This window comes from Chlorocebus sabaeus, chromosome 10 (genome assembly GCF_047675955.1).
Source record: "Chlorocebus sabaeus isolate Y175 chromosome 10, mChlSab1.0.hap1, whole genome shotgun sequence".
NCBI classification, from domain to species: domain Eukaryota; kingdom Metazoa; phylum Chordata; class Mammalia; order Primates; family Cercopithecidae; genus Chlorocebus; species Chlorocebus sabaeus.
Genome location: NC_132913.1, coordinates 76,310,150 through 76,328,479, shown reverse-complemented (window position 1 = coordinate 76,328,479; position 18,330 = coordinate 76,310,150). Strand labels below are relative to the sequence as shown.

The window sequence follows — 18,330 nt, the reverse complement described above, 5'->3', positions numbered from 1 at the left end:
TGTTTAGAGAATTTATTTTATTTTATTTTTTTGCTTGATGAATAGATTTAAACAGTATTGTAGGGACATTAATTTTTGAGTATCTTAAAAATCTTTTGATCTTAAATGTCAAATTCTTAACTACCTTAAGTAGTTAAGAATTTAAAAACAAAAGTCTTTGGAAATATATATTTGTTTAACCCTGAGACTAGAAAAGTAGGCAAATAAGGATATGGATTTTTGGTGACCTTTAAATCCTTCTTCAAAGATTAAAAAGATCCCCTGGAGCTAGAGGAGGGGGATAATCTCCTGGTGAGTAGGTAGTGTCTTTTTAAGTAAACATGCTTAACAAAAACACCATATTTCACAGTAAACCATCAAAGGGAAGACATAGTTGAGCTAAAGTAATATTTGAGGTGAATGTGGAGGGAATGCTGAAGAAGGATCTGAAGGTAATCTCTGTTCCCTGGAGGGTACTTTAGGATTTTATATTCCCTGGAGTATGGATAAAACTTTGATTCAAAGTTAGCTTTGAAGAGACTAAATTTTATTGCTAAACGATTGTAGTGCTTGAAAAAAATTAATAATGTTTTCATATGGAATGTAGACCGAGAGATATATGGGATCTTGGAACTGAGAGACATGTGGGTAGAAATATGAAACCAACAAAGTAGGAGCTAAGGGATGTCTTATTGTTATCAGAAGTGAGCCAAAGCTGTGAAAGTAAGATCTCTCAAGAGTGAGATCAAAGTATCAGAATATAGAAATAAAATGAACAGACAAAGCGGAGTGGGGAAAAAGGATGAGAGTGATTCAAATTCCAGAAGGGCAGCCAGAATCAACTGTGGTACACATGATTAGAACCCAAAATGTACACCTGTGCTGGTGGCAACGGATGGTTGGTTTTGGGTCCCTTCGATATGTCAAGAGGAGTCTCACAGGAGGTGGGCATGCCTCTAAGAAAGCATTATGATTACATGGGTGTTGTAAGATAACGCAAAATTATTGTTATAGAAGGAGCCCAGAGGCACCATTTTGAAAACTTAGCCTTTATGGGAACTAGCCTTCTTCAATTTCTTCACAAGTGTTTGACATTTATACTTCTATTTCAGGGAACACCAGGAAAAGTAGGACCAACTGGTGCAACAGGAGATAAAGGTCCACCTGGACCTGTGGGACCCCCAGGCTCCAATGGTCCTGTAGGGGAACCTGGACCAGAAGTGAGTACTACAGTGAAAATAACTCTTCTGTTGTTATCTGGTGTCATGGGAACAATTTTTTCATTTAGCAATTGATTTAGAATTTGATTGCGTATTTGACCTTATGAAAGTTTCTTAGTAATGTTATTTGATGTACTCTACTTCCCTAGAGAGTTGGCTAAGTGATGACATAAAGAAAAGGTAACAGGATCAGTGTCTTTGCACTGACCTTCATCTAGTCTGGAGCTAAGTATTTTAGTTCATTTAAGCTGTTGCCAAACTGTTTTGAAGGTAAAAAGACACATCCATTCATCTTTCCCCTTGTTATTATTTCATTTTGTAATGGCATATTTATCAAAATTGCCAAGTTTTTTGGTGATAGGATTAATATAGCTATTTCATCTTGTGAAAAGGGCAAAGTTAGTAGAGATCATTTTACTTAAATATCACTATAAAGTAACGTAATGGATATTATGTTCCTTTAGGCACTTGTGGGAGGAAATCAGTGTTTGATAGGCAATTTGAGAAGTTAAAGGTTGGAATATCCTCTGTTCAGCGTTTTAAGTAGTGAATCATCAAACAGCTAATGTAACATTTTATTGAAAGAATCAACAGCTTTTGGAACAATTTTTGATCAAATAGTAAAGACATGTTTATGAAAAAAATCACAATAAAATAGAAAAGGAAGACTATATATTTCTTAAAGTAGTTTAATATAATTGAAACACAGTTATTTTATTTCAAAACTTTAAGGATATTATTTGAATAATCTTAAGAAGCAAATGTAAGAAAAACCTTTCATTGGTAATACAAGCAAAACATAAAGTGGCAAGAATGTAATTGCTGTCAATTTCAAAATATTTGTAGATTTTTCACTTTTCAAAAGAAGAAATATAAATGAAGAATATGGATTAAGTAAGAATGTGTTAATTTTACAGTAATTCAAAATAATGAAAAAGGTAGAAACCTTTCTTCTGCTTACACTTGCATAAATGCTAATTTACAGTTAATAAAACAGAGGTGTAAAACATGCTGTCATTTTTCTGACAATTGGAATGAAGATTTTTTTCATTACGCAGTTAAGTAGTTTTTCAAATCATTATTCTTTATAGGGTCCAGCTGGCAATGATGGTACCCCAGGACGAGATGGTGCCGTTGGAGAACGTGTAAGAGCCATTTCACTTATTATAAAATCTAAAGTCATGCCAATCTGAAATCTTTTTAATTTACACTAAAAACTATCATTTTTCCTGATAGTTCCAATGCACCTCTGATTTTTCTGAATAACAATTGTTTCTGTAAGGCCATGATTTTTAAATATTGTAAATGAAATGATATTGAATATATAACAAATTAAGATGGTATTTTTTCAGAGCAGAAAGATAAAATTGATTCCATCTTTGGTTCAACATAAAGGCTTTGGATGAGGATATGTATGAAGTGTTCCAACTTTTAAACTCATTAACAAAAGTATGAAAGCCAAAATAGTGCTGTGTAATGTCTAAATTTTTCCACTCACCATCTAAAGCGAATGCCCTATGAGAATATAAGCCATGTGGCTTTTTAAACACTGTATATTCCATGATGTGTTTTAAATTAGAATGTGCTGAACTGAACATGTCCTCAACTTTCTCTGAAGCCCTAGTCCCTTCTGGCAGTTGCACAATTATCTCAGGCTGCTGAGATCAGTCACTGAAGGCAAAATCACTCCCCACTCCAAAGTCTGCTATGATGTAATTAAAGCTCATCATGTAGCAGAATGGGCTTTGGAGCCAGTCAGACTTGATTTGGAATATTGTTTCCCTAAGTAATTAGCTATGTAATCTTAAGCAGATTTTCTGAACCTCCATTTTCAAATGCTTTAAATATAATTAATACATATGCCATTGGGCATTTGTGTATTAAAAGACATGTTTAAAGACTCCAGTAGAGGATAGACACTCAACCTCATGTTGAAAAAAAGGGGAAGAAAGGATTTGGAGAAAGCTTGGGCTAAAGTACGCTCATCTACTGTAATTCACAGACTGCAAATTCTCTTGGCATCTTGGGCTTTTTCCTTCGTCAATTTATATTATATAGTGCAACCATCTTCAAAGGTTTTGCTGAAGTAATTATGCAAATCTATAAATCTCTATACTTATTTTAAGTTGCCATCACCTTTTTAAAATCGCAAGTTTAAATAGTTGCAAAGGAGGTGATTCCTGGTAAACTCTAAATGTACAAGTGCTTTAAGTAATTTTTTTTTTTTTTTTTTTTTTTTTTTTGAGACAGAGTCTTGCTCTGTTGCCAGGCTGGAGTGCAGTGATGCTATCTCGGCTTACTGCAACCTCCACTTTCCGGGTTCAAGTGATTCTCCCGCCTCACCCTCCCCAGTAGCTGGGACTGCAGGTGCGTGCCACCACACCCAGCAAATTTTTGTATTTTTAGTAGAGACGGGGTTTCACCACATTGGCCAGGATGGTCTCGATCTCTTGACCTCATGATCCGCCTGCCTTGGCCTCCCAAAGTGCTGAGATTACAGGCGTGAGCCACCGTGCCCGGGCAAGTATTTTTTTTTTTTCCAAAACCTTGAAGTTGCCAGTTTAGCTTATTCAATGTATTATGTGTCCGTTCTGTAACCTAATTGCCAAAGTTTATCTAGGTTGATAAATTTATCAGTCAAATAAGACAATTTTTTTTGTCAGAAAATATAGTCTGACTCCATTTTTCAAGTCAAATATTTATGTTTAGACATGTTCATATAACGCTTATCTCACTTCTGACTTCTTAAGGAGACAAGTAATATTTGGAGCCTTGTCATAATTGTGTCATCTGGATAAAATAAAAAGGAGCCTCTTTATTTTCCAAGTCCTTCGTAGCTTTATACTCAAGTAAACTATGCATTCTGGAAAAGTCCCTTAGTTCAGTGCCTAGAGGTATTTATTCCTTGGGACATTGAATCATAATAAGATTGCAGATGGTATGATTTCTGCTTTTCTTTTGCAAAACAGGAGAAGGTGGATTATTTAGGGGAAGTAAGGAAGGATAATCAAAATTTAGTTTTCTGAAAGAATACATATGGAGAGGAAAATCTGGAAGGTGGTTTCCTGAAAATTTTCTTTGTTTTCACAATCTTTGGAAAGTCTTTGTGTATTCCAAGTATACCAGTATTCCAGCTTAAAGATTGGTGCTCTGGAAAACATGATAAATTCTGGAGGTGATCACTCCTATACCCCAATGCTCTTGACTGTGCAAGCAATAGGGAGTAGGTGAAGGAAAGGATGAGACCTGAAATTAGGGGGAAATAACTTTATTCTTTTCAATTTGATTTGTTAATTAGTAAATATAAGTAAAATAGTTAAGTAAAATAATAAATAAAAATAAGTTTTAAAGGGCATATTTTTCCTATTATTAATATTATAAGAATAACATAAGCATATGGAATATTGTTGTTTAGAATAAATGTTAAAAAATAATATCATGGTTACTCTTGACAGGGTGATCGTGGAGACCCTGGGCCTGCAGGTCTGCCAGGCTCTCAGGGTGCCCCTGGAACTCCTGGCCCTGTGGGTGCTCCAGGAGATGCAGGACAAAGAGGAGATCCGGTAAGGAGGGGGTCAGTTTCACACTGACAGTTTTGCACACCCATATGCTATGTTATAAGCTGCATATATGCACACACACACAGTCATACATGTGCACTTCGTTAAGAACTCTAAATAATGAATGGTAAACAGCTAATTATAAACTAGTATATGTTTCGTAGTCTGAAAGGCAAAATTTCATTTCTAAGAGGGAATAGAAGATACTGATGCTTTGACTTCCATCATGGGAAAATGCTGTAGTTTGAGAATGTAATAAGTATGCATCATGTTAAATGTAAATGAGTAATGTTTTACTGTATTCAACTAAGGTGATACTTATTCAATGAAGTCGATGAATAAAATTGACCATAAAAGTGTCATTGAAGTTATAGTGACCACAGTCTTATCTACAGATAGACATTTGCCTGATTTCAATTAATTAATCATAAGACTATACACATACACTCACATATATATAAAAGCATCCAACTATAAACATATTTTTGACATCCTATATCTATATAATATGTGAATATCTTTTTTACATGCCAATTTTTTTTGTAAATTTCTTTTAGGGTTCTCGGGGTCCTATAGGACCACCTGGTCGAGCTGGGAAACGTGGATTACCTGTAAGTTCTCTGTTTTTGTTTTTTTAAAAATGTTTTCTTATATAAAATATACTCCCAAAGAAATATAGTATAAGATTCATAACTGAAAAATGTGAAATTCCTGAAGCTTGAACAAAAATATTAATTAAAAATTATATGAGTTTACTCTTATTTTTTTAAATAATATAAGTTTATTTTTATAATTTTAACACAATTCTTCTGAATTTAACCATGAATTCTATCAATAATCATGGAGGCTTTTAAAGTCACAGATTTCTCCTAAAATAATAGGGATTATAGTGTATTTCTCTCTGAGCTATTCTAAAAACTACATAGGAAAATGGATTTGAAAGCTCTCTGTAAACTTGAAAAGCACTATTCAAATATTATGTTTCATTTTCAACTTGATTTTTCTTTCTATGTTCTGATCTTTGTGCTATTTGAAATCAGTCACTTTCAGGTTAACATTATTATGTAGATGTCTTACCATGAATGAATCATCCAATGTGCAATCTAATAGGTCACATGCTTTTTCATGCCCATCAGGTAAATCAGTGTCTATTCTCAAAAAGAACAATTATACTTTTAAAATCATGGCCATATTATTAAATAATTCTAAGCTTTAATTTGAGCTTGACCGGCGAATATTTTATAGTTGCATGCATGTCAAGTGAACAGTGTTTTGAACAGTTATAGAAACATCGTAATTTTGTTTTCTGTGAATAAATACATTGTAGTTAATAATTCAAATAGGTGGCTTCTGATTTAGTTTATTTTTAATGATGAAACTTTGGGTCATCCCCCAAATAAAAGAAACTTTCGAACATTATGAAAAACTTCAGACTGATTTTGATAGTATTTAAATTTACATTGTTATATAAAATATGTAAAAGCTACTGAAATCATCTTATTTTTATTATAAATGGGTTCCTATACTGTATGATAATTAGGAAATATAAATTCAAAATCAAAACAATAAGGGAAAAATTAACCTGAGAGCCAATTGATTTGCTGATTGCAGTCATCTTCCAAAATCAGATAAATAGGGATCCAATTCTCTTTTGGGAAAACACTAAAAGCAACAGAAGCCAGTTCTATAGTAGATGACTCTATCTATGTCACTTGTCAGTTTACTGTGAACCACTGATTCCCTGGAGCTGTTTTTAATTTCCCAGGACTTGAAACAAAACCAAACCAACACCACTAAACAACAATAACTAAACATCTGAGATTGATCAGATAATTTTCACCTCTTCTCTGGGTGTAGCTTCTATCCCAAAATAAGATCCTTAGCTATGGCTTTCTTTGTAGTTTCTCAGCATCAAGATCACTGGATTTGGTTACAGATGTTGCAGATATGGAATAACTTAGAGTTGCTTTGTTCTTTAGAGGAAAGTGGCTTAAAGATGATATTTCTGTTTAATTTGTTCAAACAAGTTTTTGCCAATTTCTTAATATAGTTGCAACTGTCATATCCAGCTAGTTTATTTGCATATGTAAATTTAAAATAATTTCATTGTTACACATGGCAAGTATGAAATGTTTTAATTTAAAAGAATCTATATATGGTGGCAATATTTTTATATATAATATCAACTAAATCTGTGAAACATAATCTTTAAAAAACATTTCAGATAGGCTAGATCAAACAAAAATATCTAATTTTAGTATGAATGTAAGATAAACATTTAAAAATGAATATTTAGAAAACTATTGTTATGTATCTTTTTTCAGTGATCACCTACCATTCTTTGGGAAAAGTAAACAGAAATTTCTAGGTCTAATACTATTTAGATAAGTAACCATATAAAATACCATGTTCAAAATTGTAGTAAATACAATTATGAAAAGCAAAATTTTAGTACATTGTAGTCTCAACAATAATATGTAGCAAGTAATTTTCATGCCGTATCTCTATTTCTAGGGACCCCAAGGACCTCGTGGTGACAAAGGTGATCATGGAGACCGAGGCGACAGAGGTCAGAAGGGCCACAGAGGCTTCACTGGTCTTCAGGGTCTTCCCGGCCCTCCTGTAAGTTATTCCTTTAAGTGTTATTCTGCCCTCCAGTTGAAAATACATGGGTACTTGACATGAACATTTATCTGCCTATAAAATAGATGGATATGTTTGTATTTCCTTTTCAGTTCAAAGAATATCTTGATGAATAACAAGTGGTAATTGCCAATAATAAGCTATAATTTTGTAGAGGAGAAATACAGCAAAAGCTATATGCACTGTTCCTCCTACAGATATGTCTTTAACATTGGTCAACTCATGTAGACATTGCAGAGATTGAAGACTTAATCAAAGTAGTTTATGCTGCTAAAGTCAATGATAGCACATTTTTGAGAATGGCACAATGCAGGATCCAAATATTTTGGCAACATTTTTTATTGTATTCCTACTTAGGGTCCAAATGGTGAACAAGGAAGTGCTGGAATCCCTGGACCATTTGGTCCAAGAGTAAGTAACACAAAGTAGTAAGTTGCAGGTGTAAATAATAATGCCTTTGTTGATGTACTGCTAATGCTTGAGTATCATTTTCATGGTATTGAAGCTGGAGTTGGCTCATCTCTGAGGTTGGCAACACACATATGAGACAAGCTATTTAGCAATTAATTTTAAGTAGAAATGTCATGAAATATGATATATTACCTCATGGGCCGGCATTAAAATTTCTTACCTAGGGTTTGGATATATTCCTCTGTTAGTTCATTTTGTTACATTGTGTTAATTAAAATTTCTGTTAAACTTTCAATTTTTAAGATGGTATAATAGGATTTACTATGAAGTGGAGATAGATTTTGAGGCTGAATATATTTTGTCTTTTAAGTAATTGTGATAATTCCTCAGAAGTAGTTTACATAAGGCTAATTTGGAAGTAAATAATAAAATGAAGCCAATATTTGAAACTTTTAGAAATTCTCCATTAGTATTAATGTTGCTTGTAATAAGTCATTGATGGCATAAGACAAGTGATGTACGTAATTATTTAGGAAAATAGAAAACATTTTGTAGAAAAAATTAGAAAAAATAATTCAAAGCAATTCTGGTGTATCTAAATACAGTGTAAAAAATCCTACATAAAATTGAGAATAATAGTCCATGATGATATTCTGAGGCATAAGCACAAAAATTTCACTAAAACACTCCAACTTCTGTCATTTTCTTCTTTCAAGTTAATTGAATTTCTAAGTTTACAATATGTGAGGTTTAATGAAAGTTACTACCTATAAAAGTAGATGACTAGTCCACTAAAGATGTAAACTCATATTTGTCTTTTACCATGCATGGATGATGGAAAATTCTTATGTCATGAAATCATAAATGTTACAAAGTACCAGAAGTTCATTTATTAATCAGTAAGAAAATGAGTCTTAGAAATCACTGTACCAGCTCCATATGTAAAAAGGCATTGTAACATTTTTTTCTTCACAGAATCTAAACTGCGGTCTTTGTTTCTTGCAGGGTCCTCCAGGCCCAGTTGGTCCTTCAGGTAAAGAAGGAAACCCTGGGCCACTTGGGCCAATTGGACCTCCAGGTGTACGAGGCAGTGTAGGAGAAGCAGGACCTGAGGTAAAGTCACAAGGGTTTACATGCAAGAAATGCTATTCATTTCAATAGCTCAGATTCCATCCAAGAAATGTCTGTGCAGCCTGATTGACAGAGACTTAAGGGACCCTGAAAACAAACCTAGAAGTCACACAAGAGTTTGTATAAGTAACCATTTCAAGTATTTTAATACAGATACGTTAGAGCACATAAAATCAGAGTCCAGCCTACCCAGACATTAGCATAATGTGATACTAATAAGAGCAAAGAACAAGTTATAATTGTATTTATAATTAAAGTAATGAAAATGTTGATTTGCTCTCAAGGGTAATATTTTAAATGTCTGTGAGGTATAGTTATTACTTCATGAAAATGCCATAAAAATGCTGGACAATGAAGAGTATGAAATTGAAGTTTTTCTCCATTAAAAACAACATTCAGGGAGGACTTCGATTAAAACTTTTTGTTAAAAAGTTTCAGTAGTGTTGACTTGAGGATGATACAAAGCTGTATACTGTGTTAGTTAGATTCTTGCTTCTCAGTCTGGAAAACATCTTCATACATCTTCCATGCACAGGTGTACTCATGTGCATGTTTGTATATGAGCTTATGCTTCTCTCTCTGGTGTTTTTTCCTCGTTGGTCTTCTTAACCTTCTCTTCCTTACTTTTCCTTTGCCCTTCATAACAATACTGTTAAGCCCGATATTTATTTCTTACGTGGATCAAATAGTCTTATATTTCCTATGGACAAGAGAAATGTTTTCTACTCATTTGTTTCTCTAACTCTGAATGGGAAACAGCTAGATAATTGGAATACCTTTGGCTTATGAGGCTGTTGATTGACTTTATTTTGTGATTCAGTGGTCCTTGATATATATCAAAAAAGTCTTTTCTCCTGAAATTAGTATAAAGGACTGCATGGACTCAATATATGACCTTAGAGACAGAAAGAAAAAAAGATTATGTAACAGCCCTTTGAGAGTGAGGAAACATTGGCATTGAAGGTGAAAGCAACTTGTCTGGAGCCATATAACAAGTGGCAGAGCCAATGGTAGAACTCCAGCCTTCTGGAGAGTTCTTGCTCCCAGATCTTACTCTCTATATGAGATGTGGACTATGTGTCTCTTCAGATGGTCACCTGATTCTTTCAAGTTACTGAGTTCTTCCTTGGGGAAGTGCAGAAGGGAATTAATAGAGAGGATCCATTTCGTAGTCTCTGCCACTTTTTGTGCTTATCTCCCTCTCATTTCAGTGTATCTTATTTGGCAAAAAAAAAAAGGCAGGAGGGCTCCTTATTTATGTGAATTAAAAGGCTAAGGAAAACTGGGCACCCTGGCACACACCTGTAATTCTAGCTATTCAGGAGGTGAAGGCAGGAGGATTGCTTGAGCCCAGTAGTTTGAATCCAACCTGGGCAACATAGTAGCAAGACGCTGTCTCTAAAAGCCAAGACTATTTCTTCAATTTTGCTTAGGCAGATAATTTTTATCTGTATAGTAATTAAAGGACTTCCGGTGTGTCTCTCCCTCTCCTTTAGAAGTAGGAGTGTAATTCTCTTGTGGGTGTTTCTTGTGGGTATTTTCTTGTTATTGACATGTGATCTTATAGCACCAGCAGCCACTATTCCCCTGCATTCTTTGTTCAGCTTCTGTCCAAAAATACTTTTAAAACATTTTGGTTGTACCTTGACCAAAATAGTTTGCAAATGAACACACTTATCTCCATGCTATTAACAGAAAATATGTTGTATCTTCAAGATAAACACCTAAGCAAATATTTTGCGCTTTGATCTTTTATTTATCTTGGATGCTGACTTGAAGATATGTTGCCTGAAAAATGGTTAGGCATCATTTCTCATCCTTGAATGTTACAGCCTGTTAGACCACCCCCATCTAGTTACAAAAGGGCACAAGTCATAGATCTCCCTTTACTGTCAAATTGGAGTGTCATTGGAACTCCCTATGCACCAAGTTCTACCAGTTAAGTAAAACCAAAACAATGCGTTAAATGTCTTTCCAATTTCTTTTTGATTAGGGTCCTCCTGGTGAGCCTGGCCCACCTGGCCCTCCAGGTCCTCCTGGCCACCTTACAGCTGCTCTTGGGGATATCATGGGGCACTATGATGAGAGCATGTCAGATCCACTTCCTGAGTTTACTGAAGACCAAGCGGCGCCTGATGACAAAAACAAAACGGACCCAGGGGTTCATGCTACCCTGAAGTCACTCAGTAGTCAGATTGAAACCATGCGCAGCCCCGATGGCTCGAAAAAGCACCCAGCCCGCACATGTGATGACCTAAAGCTTTGCCATTCCGCAAAGCAGAGTGGTGAGTAGACAGCAGCCCATTTGAGCAAAACCCATTGTTTCTGTTTGTTTTATTCTCAACCGCATTCCAAAATATGTTACTGACTTTCTACTTAGTGGTAGATTTGAGATAAATAGTAAACATATCATGGAGCTTATAATTTAATGGTGGAAACAGCCAATTTTGTGAAAACATGAAAAAAAAATGCTCAGCATCACTAATTATCAGAGAAATGAAAATAAAAGTCACAATGAGATACCATCTCGCATGAGTCAGAATGGCTGTCATTAAAAAGTCACAAAACAGGCTGGGCGCGGTGGCTCACGCCTGTAATAAGCTCTCTGGGAGGCCCAGGCGTGCGGATCACGAGGTCAGGAGATGGAGACCATCCTGGCTAACACAGTGAAACCCCGTCTCTAGTAAAAATGTAAAAAATTAGCCGGGCGTGGTGGCAGGCGCCTGTAGTCCCAACTACTCGGGAGACTGAGGCAGGAGAATGGCGTGAACCTGCGAGGCGGAGCTTGCAGTGAGTCGAGATCGTGCCACTGCCTGAACGAGAGAGCGAGACTCTGTCTCAAAAAAAAAAAAAAAGGGTCACAAAACAACAGATGCTGACAAGGCTTTGGAGAAAGGGGAATGCTTATACACTTATTGGTGGGAATGTAAATTAGTTCAGCCACTGTGGAAAGCAGTCTGGAGATTTCTCAAAGAACTTAAAGCAGAGCTACCATTTGACCTAACAATCCTGTTACTGGGTTTATACCAAAGGAAAATAAATCATTCTATCAAAAAGACCCATGAATTCGTATATTCATCACTGTGCTATTCACAAAAGCAAAGACATGAAATTGACGCAGATGCCCATCAGTGGTAGATTGGATAAAGGAAATGTGGTACATACATATGATGGAATATTATGTGGCCATAAAAAAGAATGAAATCATGTCCTTTGCAGCAACATGAATGCAGCGGGAAACCATAATCCTAAGCAAATTAATGCAGGAACAGAAAGCCAAATATCGCATGTTCTCATTTATAAGTAAGAGCTAATGAACACACCTGGACATAAATATGACACCATAAACACTGCAGGCCACTGCAGTGGGGAGAGTGTGGATGGGAGCAAGGGTTGAGAAATTACCTATTGGATACTATGTTCACTACCTGGGTGATAGGATCTGAACCCCAAACCTCAGCATCGTACAATATTCCCATGTAACAAATCTGCACAGGTACCCCTTGTATCTAAAATAAAAGTTAACCTTTTTTTAAAAAAAAAGTACTATAATAGATGATATATCCTATTAATAATCCAGTCTCATGATGGTAGTTCCATTTCCATCCAGAAATCTTAAAATACTGATATTTTTGTGGAGTAAAAGCATTTCGTGGAAATGTGGAAAATAATTGGTTAAGTATTGTTCAAAATGTTTATTTACTTACCTGACCTGTCAGTGTCTTAATGTTAACATATTGTTGGATCATCAAGCATATATTTCCCAAGCTTATTTAAATATGTAGTTCCTTTCATGTAGTTTAATGTTCTGTGAGTCATACTTCTGGAGTATCTGCTGGTGGGATTATATTATTATGAGGTTCCAAGACATTTTGGAATCAAATAGTTGTTCTGCCCTAGTTGCATGTACCAGGCTTAAAATTTACCTTATTCTGTCATTTTAATTAATCCAATACGACCTAGAGAAGAGGGATCCTAAGTCACAGGAGACAAATGAGCTACAAAGTGCTTAAGAATTTAAGTTAATTTTGAAATGACATTGACAGGAATAGCTAAAATTATTATCATCGAAGAAAGGGCAATTTTATAACTCTGTATATTACATTCTAGCACTTTCATTTCATTTAAAGTGCAATTCTCACATACTATTTATATAATATACACACAAATATGTATATATACACACATCCATATATGCAAATGCATATTAAATTGTGTATTTGACTGTATGCCTACCACCAAGCACTCCCTTGGTATTTCCTGTTTTAAGAATCTCTTATATATGAGAAAATTAATTTTAAAAAGAGCCAATGAAATGATTCATAGCATTCTAATTGTAATTCAACTCATTTATTCACTTGACTCATGGTTTTGATGTTACATTATTTTACGTTATTGTATTACATTATTTAGATTATTTTATTACACTAATTCTAATTTGCTTTAACATATTGGGAACACATCTACTTTGGCAAAGCCACACACTATGTAGATTGTCTCTTTTCAGTATTGTTTTCTCATCTGTAAAATGGGAGTAATGATACTTCTTCACATGGATGTTTTGAGCCTTAAGTGCATGGTTTGGCAAAGCGCCTTACAATAGCAACTGGAATGCAGAAAAGCCCCCAATGCATAACAGTTACTTTTTTCTTAAGGGGTGCTCTTGTTTAAAATAATCCTTAATCAGTGAGTATATATTTTCAAACCCTCTGTTAATTTTTTTGGAGACTTATAATCATGATTGAGTTTGTCTTTATTTAGTAAAATTTCTATTTTGAAAAATAGGTGAATACTGGATTGATCCTAACCAAGGCTCTGTTGAAGATGCAATCAAAGTTTACTGCAACATGGAAACAGGAGAAACATGTATTTCAGCAAACCCATCCAGTGTACCACGTAAAACCTGGTGGGCCAGTAAATCTCCTGACAATAAGCCTGTTTGGTATGGTCTTGATATGAACAGAGGGTCTCAGGTAATTTAATATGCTTACTTAAAATTGTATTTTTTACTTTTTACTACTTATTACATATTTTTGATTTATTTAGGACTTTGCTATTTTTTTTAACCAGGCTTATTTTGCCATGTTTATTTTGAAGTGATATATTCTCATTAGTTACAATTGTAATACCATTGCATAAACAAGGTTTTGCTATGAGTCAAGTTAACAAAAATTTTGAATTAAAAATTTTCTCATTGATGAAATATAGAAAGTAATTATTTTTACTGTAAATTCCTCTAATGTATGTGACATGGACTGTGGAGTGTACTAGAAGGGATCTTGCCACAGTTGATAAACAGTGATTTCTGTATATTCAGCTTCAGGAGACCTGGTTACCTCACCAGGATCTCGTACTGACTTTGGGGCCTTATAAAGTCACCGAACTTTTTGGAGACTCAGTTTTGCTAGCTTAAAGTAAGGGTGATAATGTTTATCCTATAGTTTCCATGTGGATATAAAATTCTTAGTTTAGGGTCTTGTACTATGGGATAGATGGTAAATTAGTATTAGATAACTGCTATAATAATGTTTAAATAATTAAATCATTTTGTAAAATTTTTAATATTATTTAAACTTAAGGCATCTTTGTAATGTTATGAAGTCTATTGATATTTTTCTGAGTCCCAGTCTACCCTGTTTCTGTCATGGTCTGGGGTTCAGACAAGTCTCTGGCCTTGCCACTGCCTATTGCAATGTGAATATTTCATATTGCATTTCTTTATGGCAGCCTAATTGAAATTTTCTTCTCACTTCTGCTTCTGGCCTTTTCCTAGAAATCACTTTCAGAATAAACATTATATGAGAACATTATGGGTGTATACAAGATAAGCTAGTATCTATCATTATTTAATGAGCACAAAATTTTAAATTTTAAATATAAATAGTTGAAATGTAATTTAGCTAATATAATATGTAAAATAAAACCCTCAAATGGGAGTGCTGAAACCAAAGCTCAAAGTAGAAGGTGAGTAGGAAAGAGTCTTTAGAAAAAATTTTTTGATTATTTATTTTGTTAGCTCATAGAAAACTTTTCATATGTATTTCCTACAATTATGTAATAGTTGGGGTAAAAAGATTGTATACTACTAGTTAATTCCTAATTTTTATTATAATTAGCAATAAAAATAATGAGTTATTTTTGATACATGATTGAAGCAGATTTAAAAATACTTATGCTTGTTCTGGTGAATTATTGTTGTTATTGGTTTCATTACCCTTTGGGTTAGTAAGGACAGAGGTTCTTTTGAGTATTCATAGACATTTTAAGATATGTTTAGATGTACAGGTAGAATGGCTTGCTTTATGACAATAAAGTAATACTCTTCAAAATTGATTTATCTGAAATCAATTTATATATTTATCTATACATGTGTAAGGCATTATGAAACGCTTCAGTCTGGTATATGACAAAGACTCTTTGTTTTTCTAGTTTGCTTATGGAGACCACCAGTCACCTAATACAGCCATTACTCAGATGACTTTCTTGCGCCTTTTATCAAAAGAAGCCTCCCAGAACATTACTTACATCTGTAAAAACAGTGTAGGATACATGGATGATCAAGCTAAGAACCTCAAAAAAGCTGTGGTTCTCAAAGGGGCAAATGACTTAGATATCAAAGCAGAGGGAAATATTAGATTCCGGTATATCGTTCTTCAAGACACTTGCTCTGTAAGTACTTTTTGATCTACATTGGTCTGGTTGAGGAAAAAAAAATTATTTTTGTTAAAAATACTATTACGGTACTAGAACTGGGGGCAATTTTACCTTGTGTATGAGCATAATAGCAGTTTATAGTCATTCCTTAGGGTAAACTTGAGTGTGTGTTAGCACATGAAGCGTGATAGAGGTTTGAATCCTTATAGTAAAGAAAGAACTGGATCCCTAAGATCTGATCCAGTTCTTCTGCAGACTTTCTTTGGTTCTTTTCCAAGTTTTTTAACTTACTGAATCTCAGTCCCATGCTTAAAATGCCTTATTTCTAAAATGCGTAATCAATCCAAGATACTTTAGTTTTTCACCAATTTGTAAGTCTCCCCACTTGCATATTGAGATATAAAACAAAAATAATACTGAATGGTGAATTATAGTTTCATTTGTGAAAAACAAAAAAAGCTTTCATAATTTATGTTGCTAGTGACCATTTGGGAAGCTGCAGAAGAACAAAGAAAATTTACTTAAAGCATGAAAGAAATTCTTTTACATAAGTACACTAATATCTCACTTTATGTTTTCATTTTTTTTTTTAAGTAGTACTCTAAAAATCATTGCCTTTACATTATAAAAGTTGTCTGGGAAGGTTGCTGTGTAACATACTTGGAAAAAATTGTATGTACGTTTAACCCATTGCACCATTTAATTTCAGAAGCGAAATGGAAATGTGGGCAAGACTGTCTTTGAATATAGAACACAGAATGTGGCACGCTTGCCCATCATAGATCTTGCCCCTGTGGATGTTGGCGGCACAGACCAGGAATTCGGCATTGAAATTGGGCCAGTTTGTTTTGTGTAAAGTAAGCCAAGATACATTGACAATGAGCACCACCATCAATGACCACCGCCATTCACAAGAACTCTGACTGTTTGAAGTTGATCCTGAGACTCTTGAAGTAGTGGCTGATCCTGCATCAGCATTGTATATATGGTCTTAAGTGCCTGGCCTCCTTATCCTTCAGAATATTTATTTTACTTACAATCCTCAAGTTTTAATTGATTTTAAATATTTTTCAATACAACAGTTTAGGTTTAAGATGACCAGTGACAATGACCACCTTTGCAGACAGTAAACTGATTGAATGAATAAATCTCCGTTTTCTTCAGTTTATTTCAGTGTAATGAAAAAGTTGCTCAGTATTTATGAGGAAATTCTTCTTCCTGGCAGGTAGCTTAAAGAGTGGGGTATACAGAGCCACAACACATGTTTATTTTGCTTGGCTGCAGTTGAAAAATAGAAATTAGTGCCCTTTTGTGACCTCTCATTCCAAGATTGTCAATTAAAAATGAGTTTAAAATGTTTAACTTGTGATTGAGACCTACATGCATGTCTTGATATTGTGTAACTATAATAGAAACTCTTTTAGGAGAATCTTAAAAAAAAAAAAAAACAGTTTCTCACTGTCTTAAATAGAATTTTTCGATAGTATATATTCAGTGGCATTTTGGAGAACAAAGTGAATTTACTTCAACTTCTTAAATTTTTGTAAAAGACTATAAGTTTAGACATCTTTCTCATTCAAATTTAAAGATATCTTTCTCCTCTTGACTCAATCTATCAATATGGATAGAAGTTACACTAGTATATACCATTTAATAAATTTACACTCTCTTATTTAAGAAGATTTTGAATGCAAAATAATTGACATATAGAACTTTACAAACATGTCCAAGGACTCTAAGTTGAGACTCTTCCACATGTACAATCTCATCATCCTGAAGCCTATAATGAAGAAAAAGATCTAGGAACAGTTGTGGAGCTGACTCTAATCAAATGTGATGATCGGAATTAGACCATTTGGCCTTTGAACTTTCATAGGAAAAATGACCCAACATTTCTTAGCATGAGCTACCTCATCTCTAGAAGCTGGGATGGACTTACTATTCTTGTTTATATTTTAGATACTGAAAGGTGCTATGCTTCTGTTATTATTTCAAGACTGGAGATAGGCAGGGCTAAAAAGGTATTATTATTTTTCCTTTAATGATGGTGCTAAAATTCTTCCTATAAAATTCTTTAAAAATAAAGATGGTTTAATCACTACCATTGTGAAAACATAACTGTTAGACTTCCCGTTTCTGAAAGAAAGAGCATTATTCCAATGCTTGTTCACTGTTCCTCTGTCATACTGTATCTGGAATGCTTTGTGTTACTTGCACGCTTCTTAGACCAGAACATGTAGGTCCCCTTGTGTCTCAAGACTTTTTTTTTTTCTTAATTGCATTTGTTGGCTCTATTTTAATTTTTTTCTTTTAAAATAAATGACTGGGACCCTCCCAAAAGACAAGCCATGCACACAACTTTGGTCATGTATCTCTGCAAAGCATCCAATTAAATGCACGCTTTTGTCATGTCCGTGGTTTTTGTTTTGTGGAATTCCTTTGACCATATTAGATCTATTTCATTTCCAATAGTGGAAAGGAGATGTGGTGGTATACTTTGTTTGCCATTTGTTTAAAAGATACAACAAATACCTTCCATCATATATGTACTGGCTTATAAATGAAAAATCTATCTACAACATTACCCATAAAGGCAACATGACACCAATTATCACTGCCTCTGCCCTTAAAAATGTCAGAGTAGTATTATTGATAAAAAGGGCAAGCAATAGATTTTTCATGACTGAATAAACTGTAATAATAAGACATATGTCTCAAAGTGTATCACATAT

The 18,330-nt window shown here is 34.3% G+C and overlaps 1 protein-coding gene across 1 annotated transcript in view; it reads left to right on the top strand.

Annotated features, from left to right (window-relative positions):
* Positions 1-18,011, top strand: part of COL5A2 (collagen type V alpha 2 chain) — a 148,978-nt gene extending 130,967 nt beyond the window's left edge. The window contains exons 44-54 of the mRNA XM_007965604.3: positions 1,092-1,199; positions 2,291-2,344; positions 4,655-4,762; positions 5,317-5,370; positions 7,274-7,381; positions 7,760-7,813; positions 8,819-8,926; positions 10,938-11,229; positions 13,730-13,917; positions 15,374-15,613; positions 16,308-18,011. Coding sequence (XP_007963795.3) covers positions 1,092-1,199; positions 2,291-2,344; positions 4,655-4,762; positions 5,317-5,370; positions 7,274-7,381; positions 7,760-7,813; positions 8,819-8,926; positions 10,938-11,229; positions 13,730-13,917; positions 15,374-15,613; positions 16,308-16,454 — 1,461 coding nt within the window. The 3' untranslated portion in view covers positions 16,455-18,011. The remainder of the gene's footprint in view (positions 1-1,091; positions 1,200-2,290; positions 2,345-4,654; positions 4,763-5,316; positions 5,371-7,273; positions 7,382-7,759; positions 7,814-8,818; positions 8,927-10,937; positions 11,230-13,729; positions 13,918-15,373; positions 15,614-16,307) is intronic.
* The last annotated feature ends 319 nt before the right edge of the window (positions 18,012-18,330 follow it).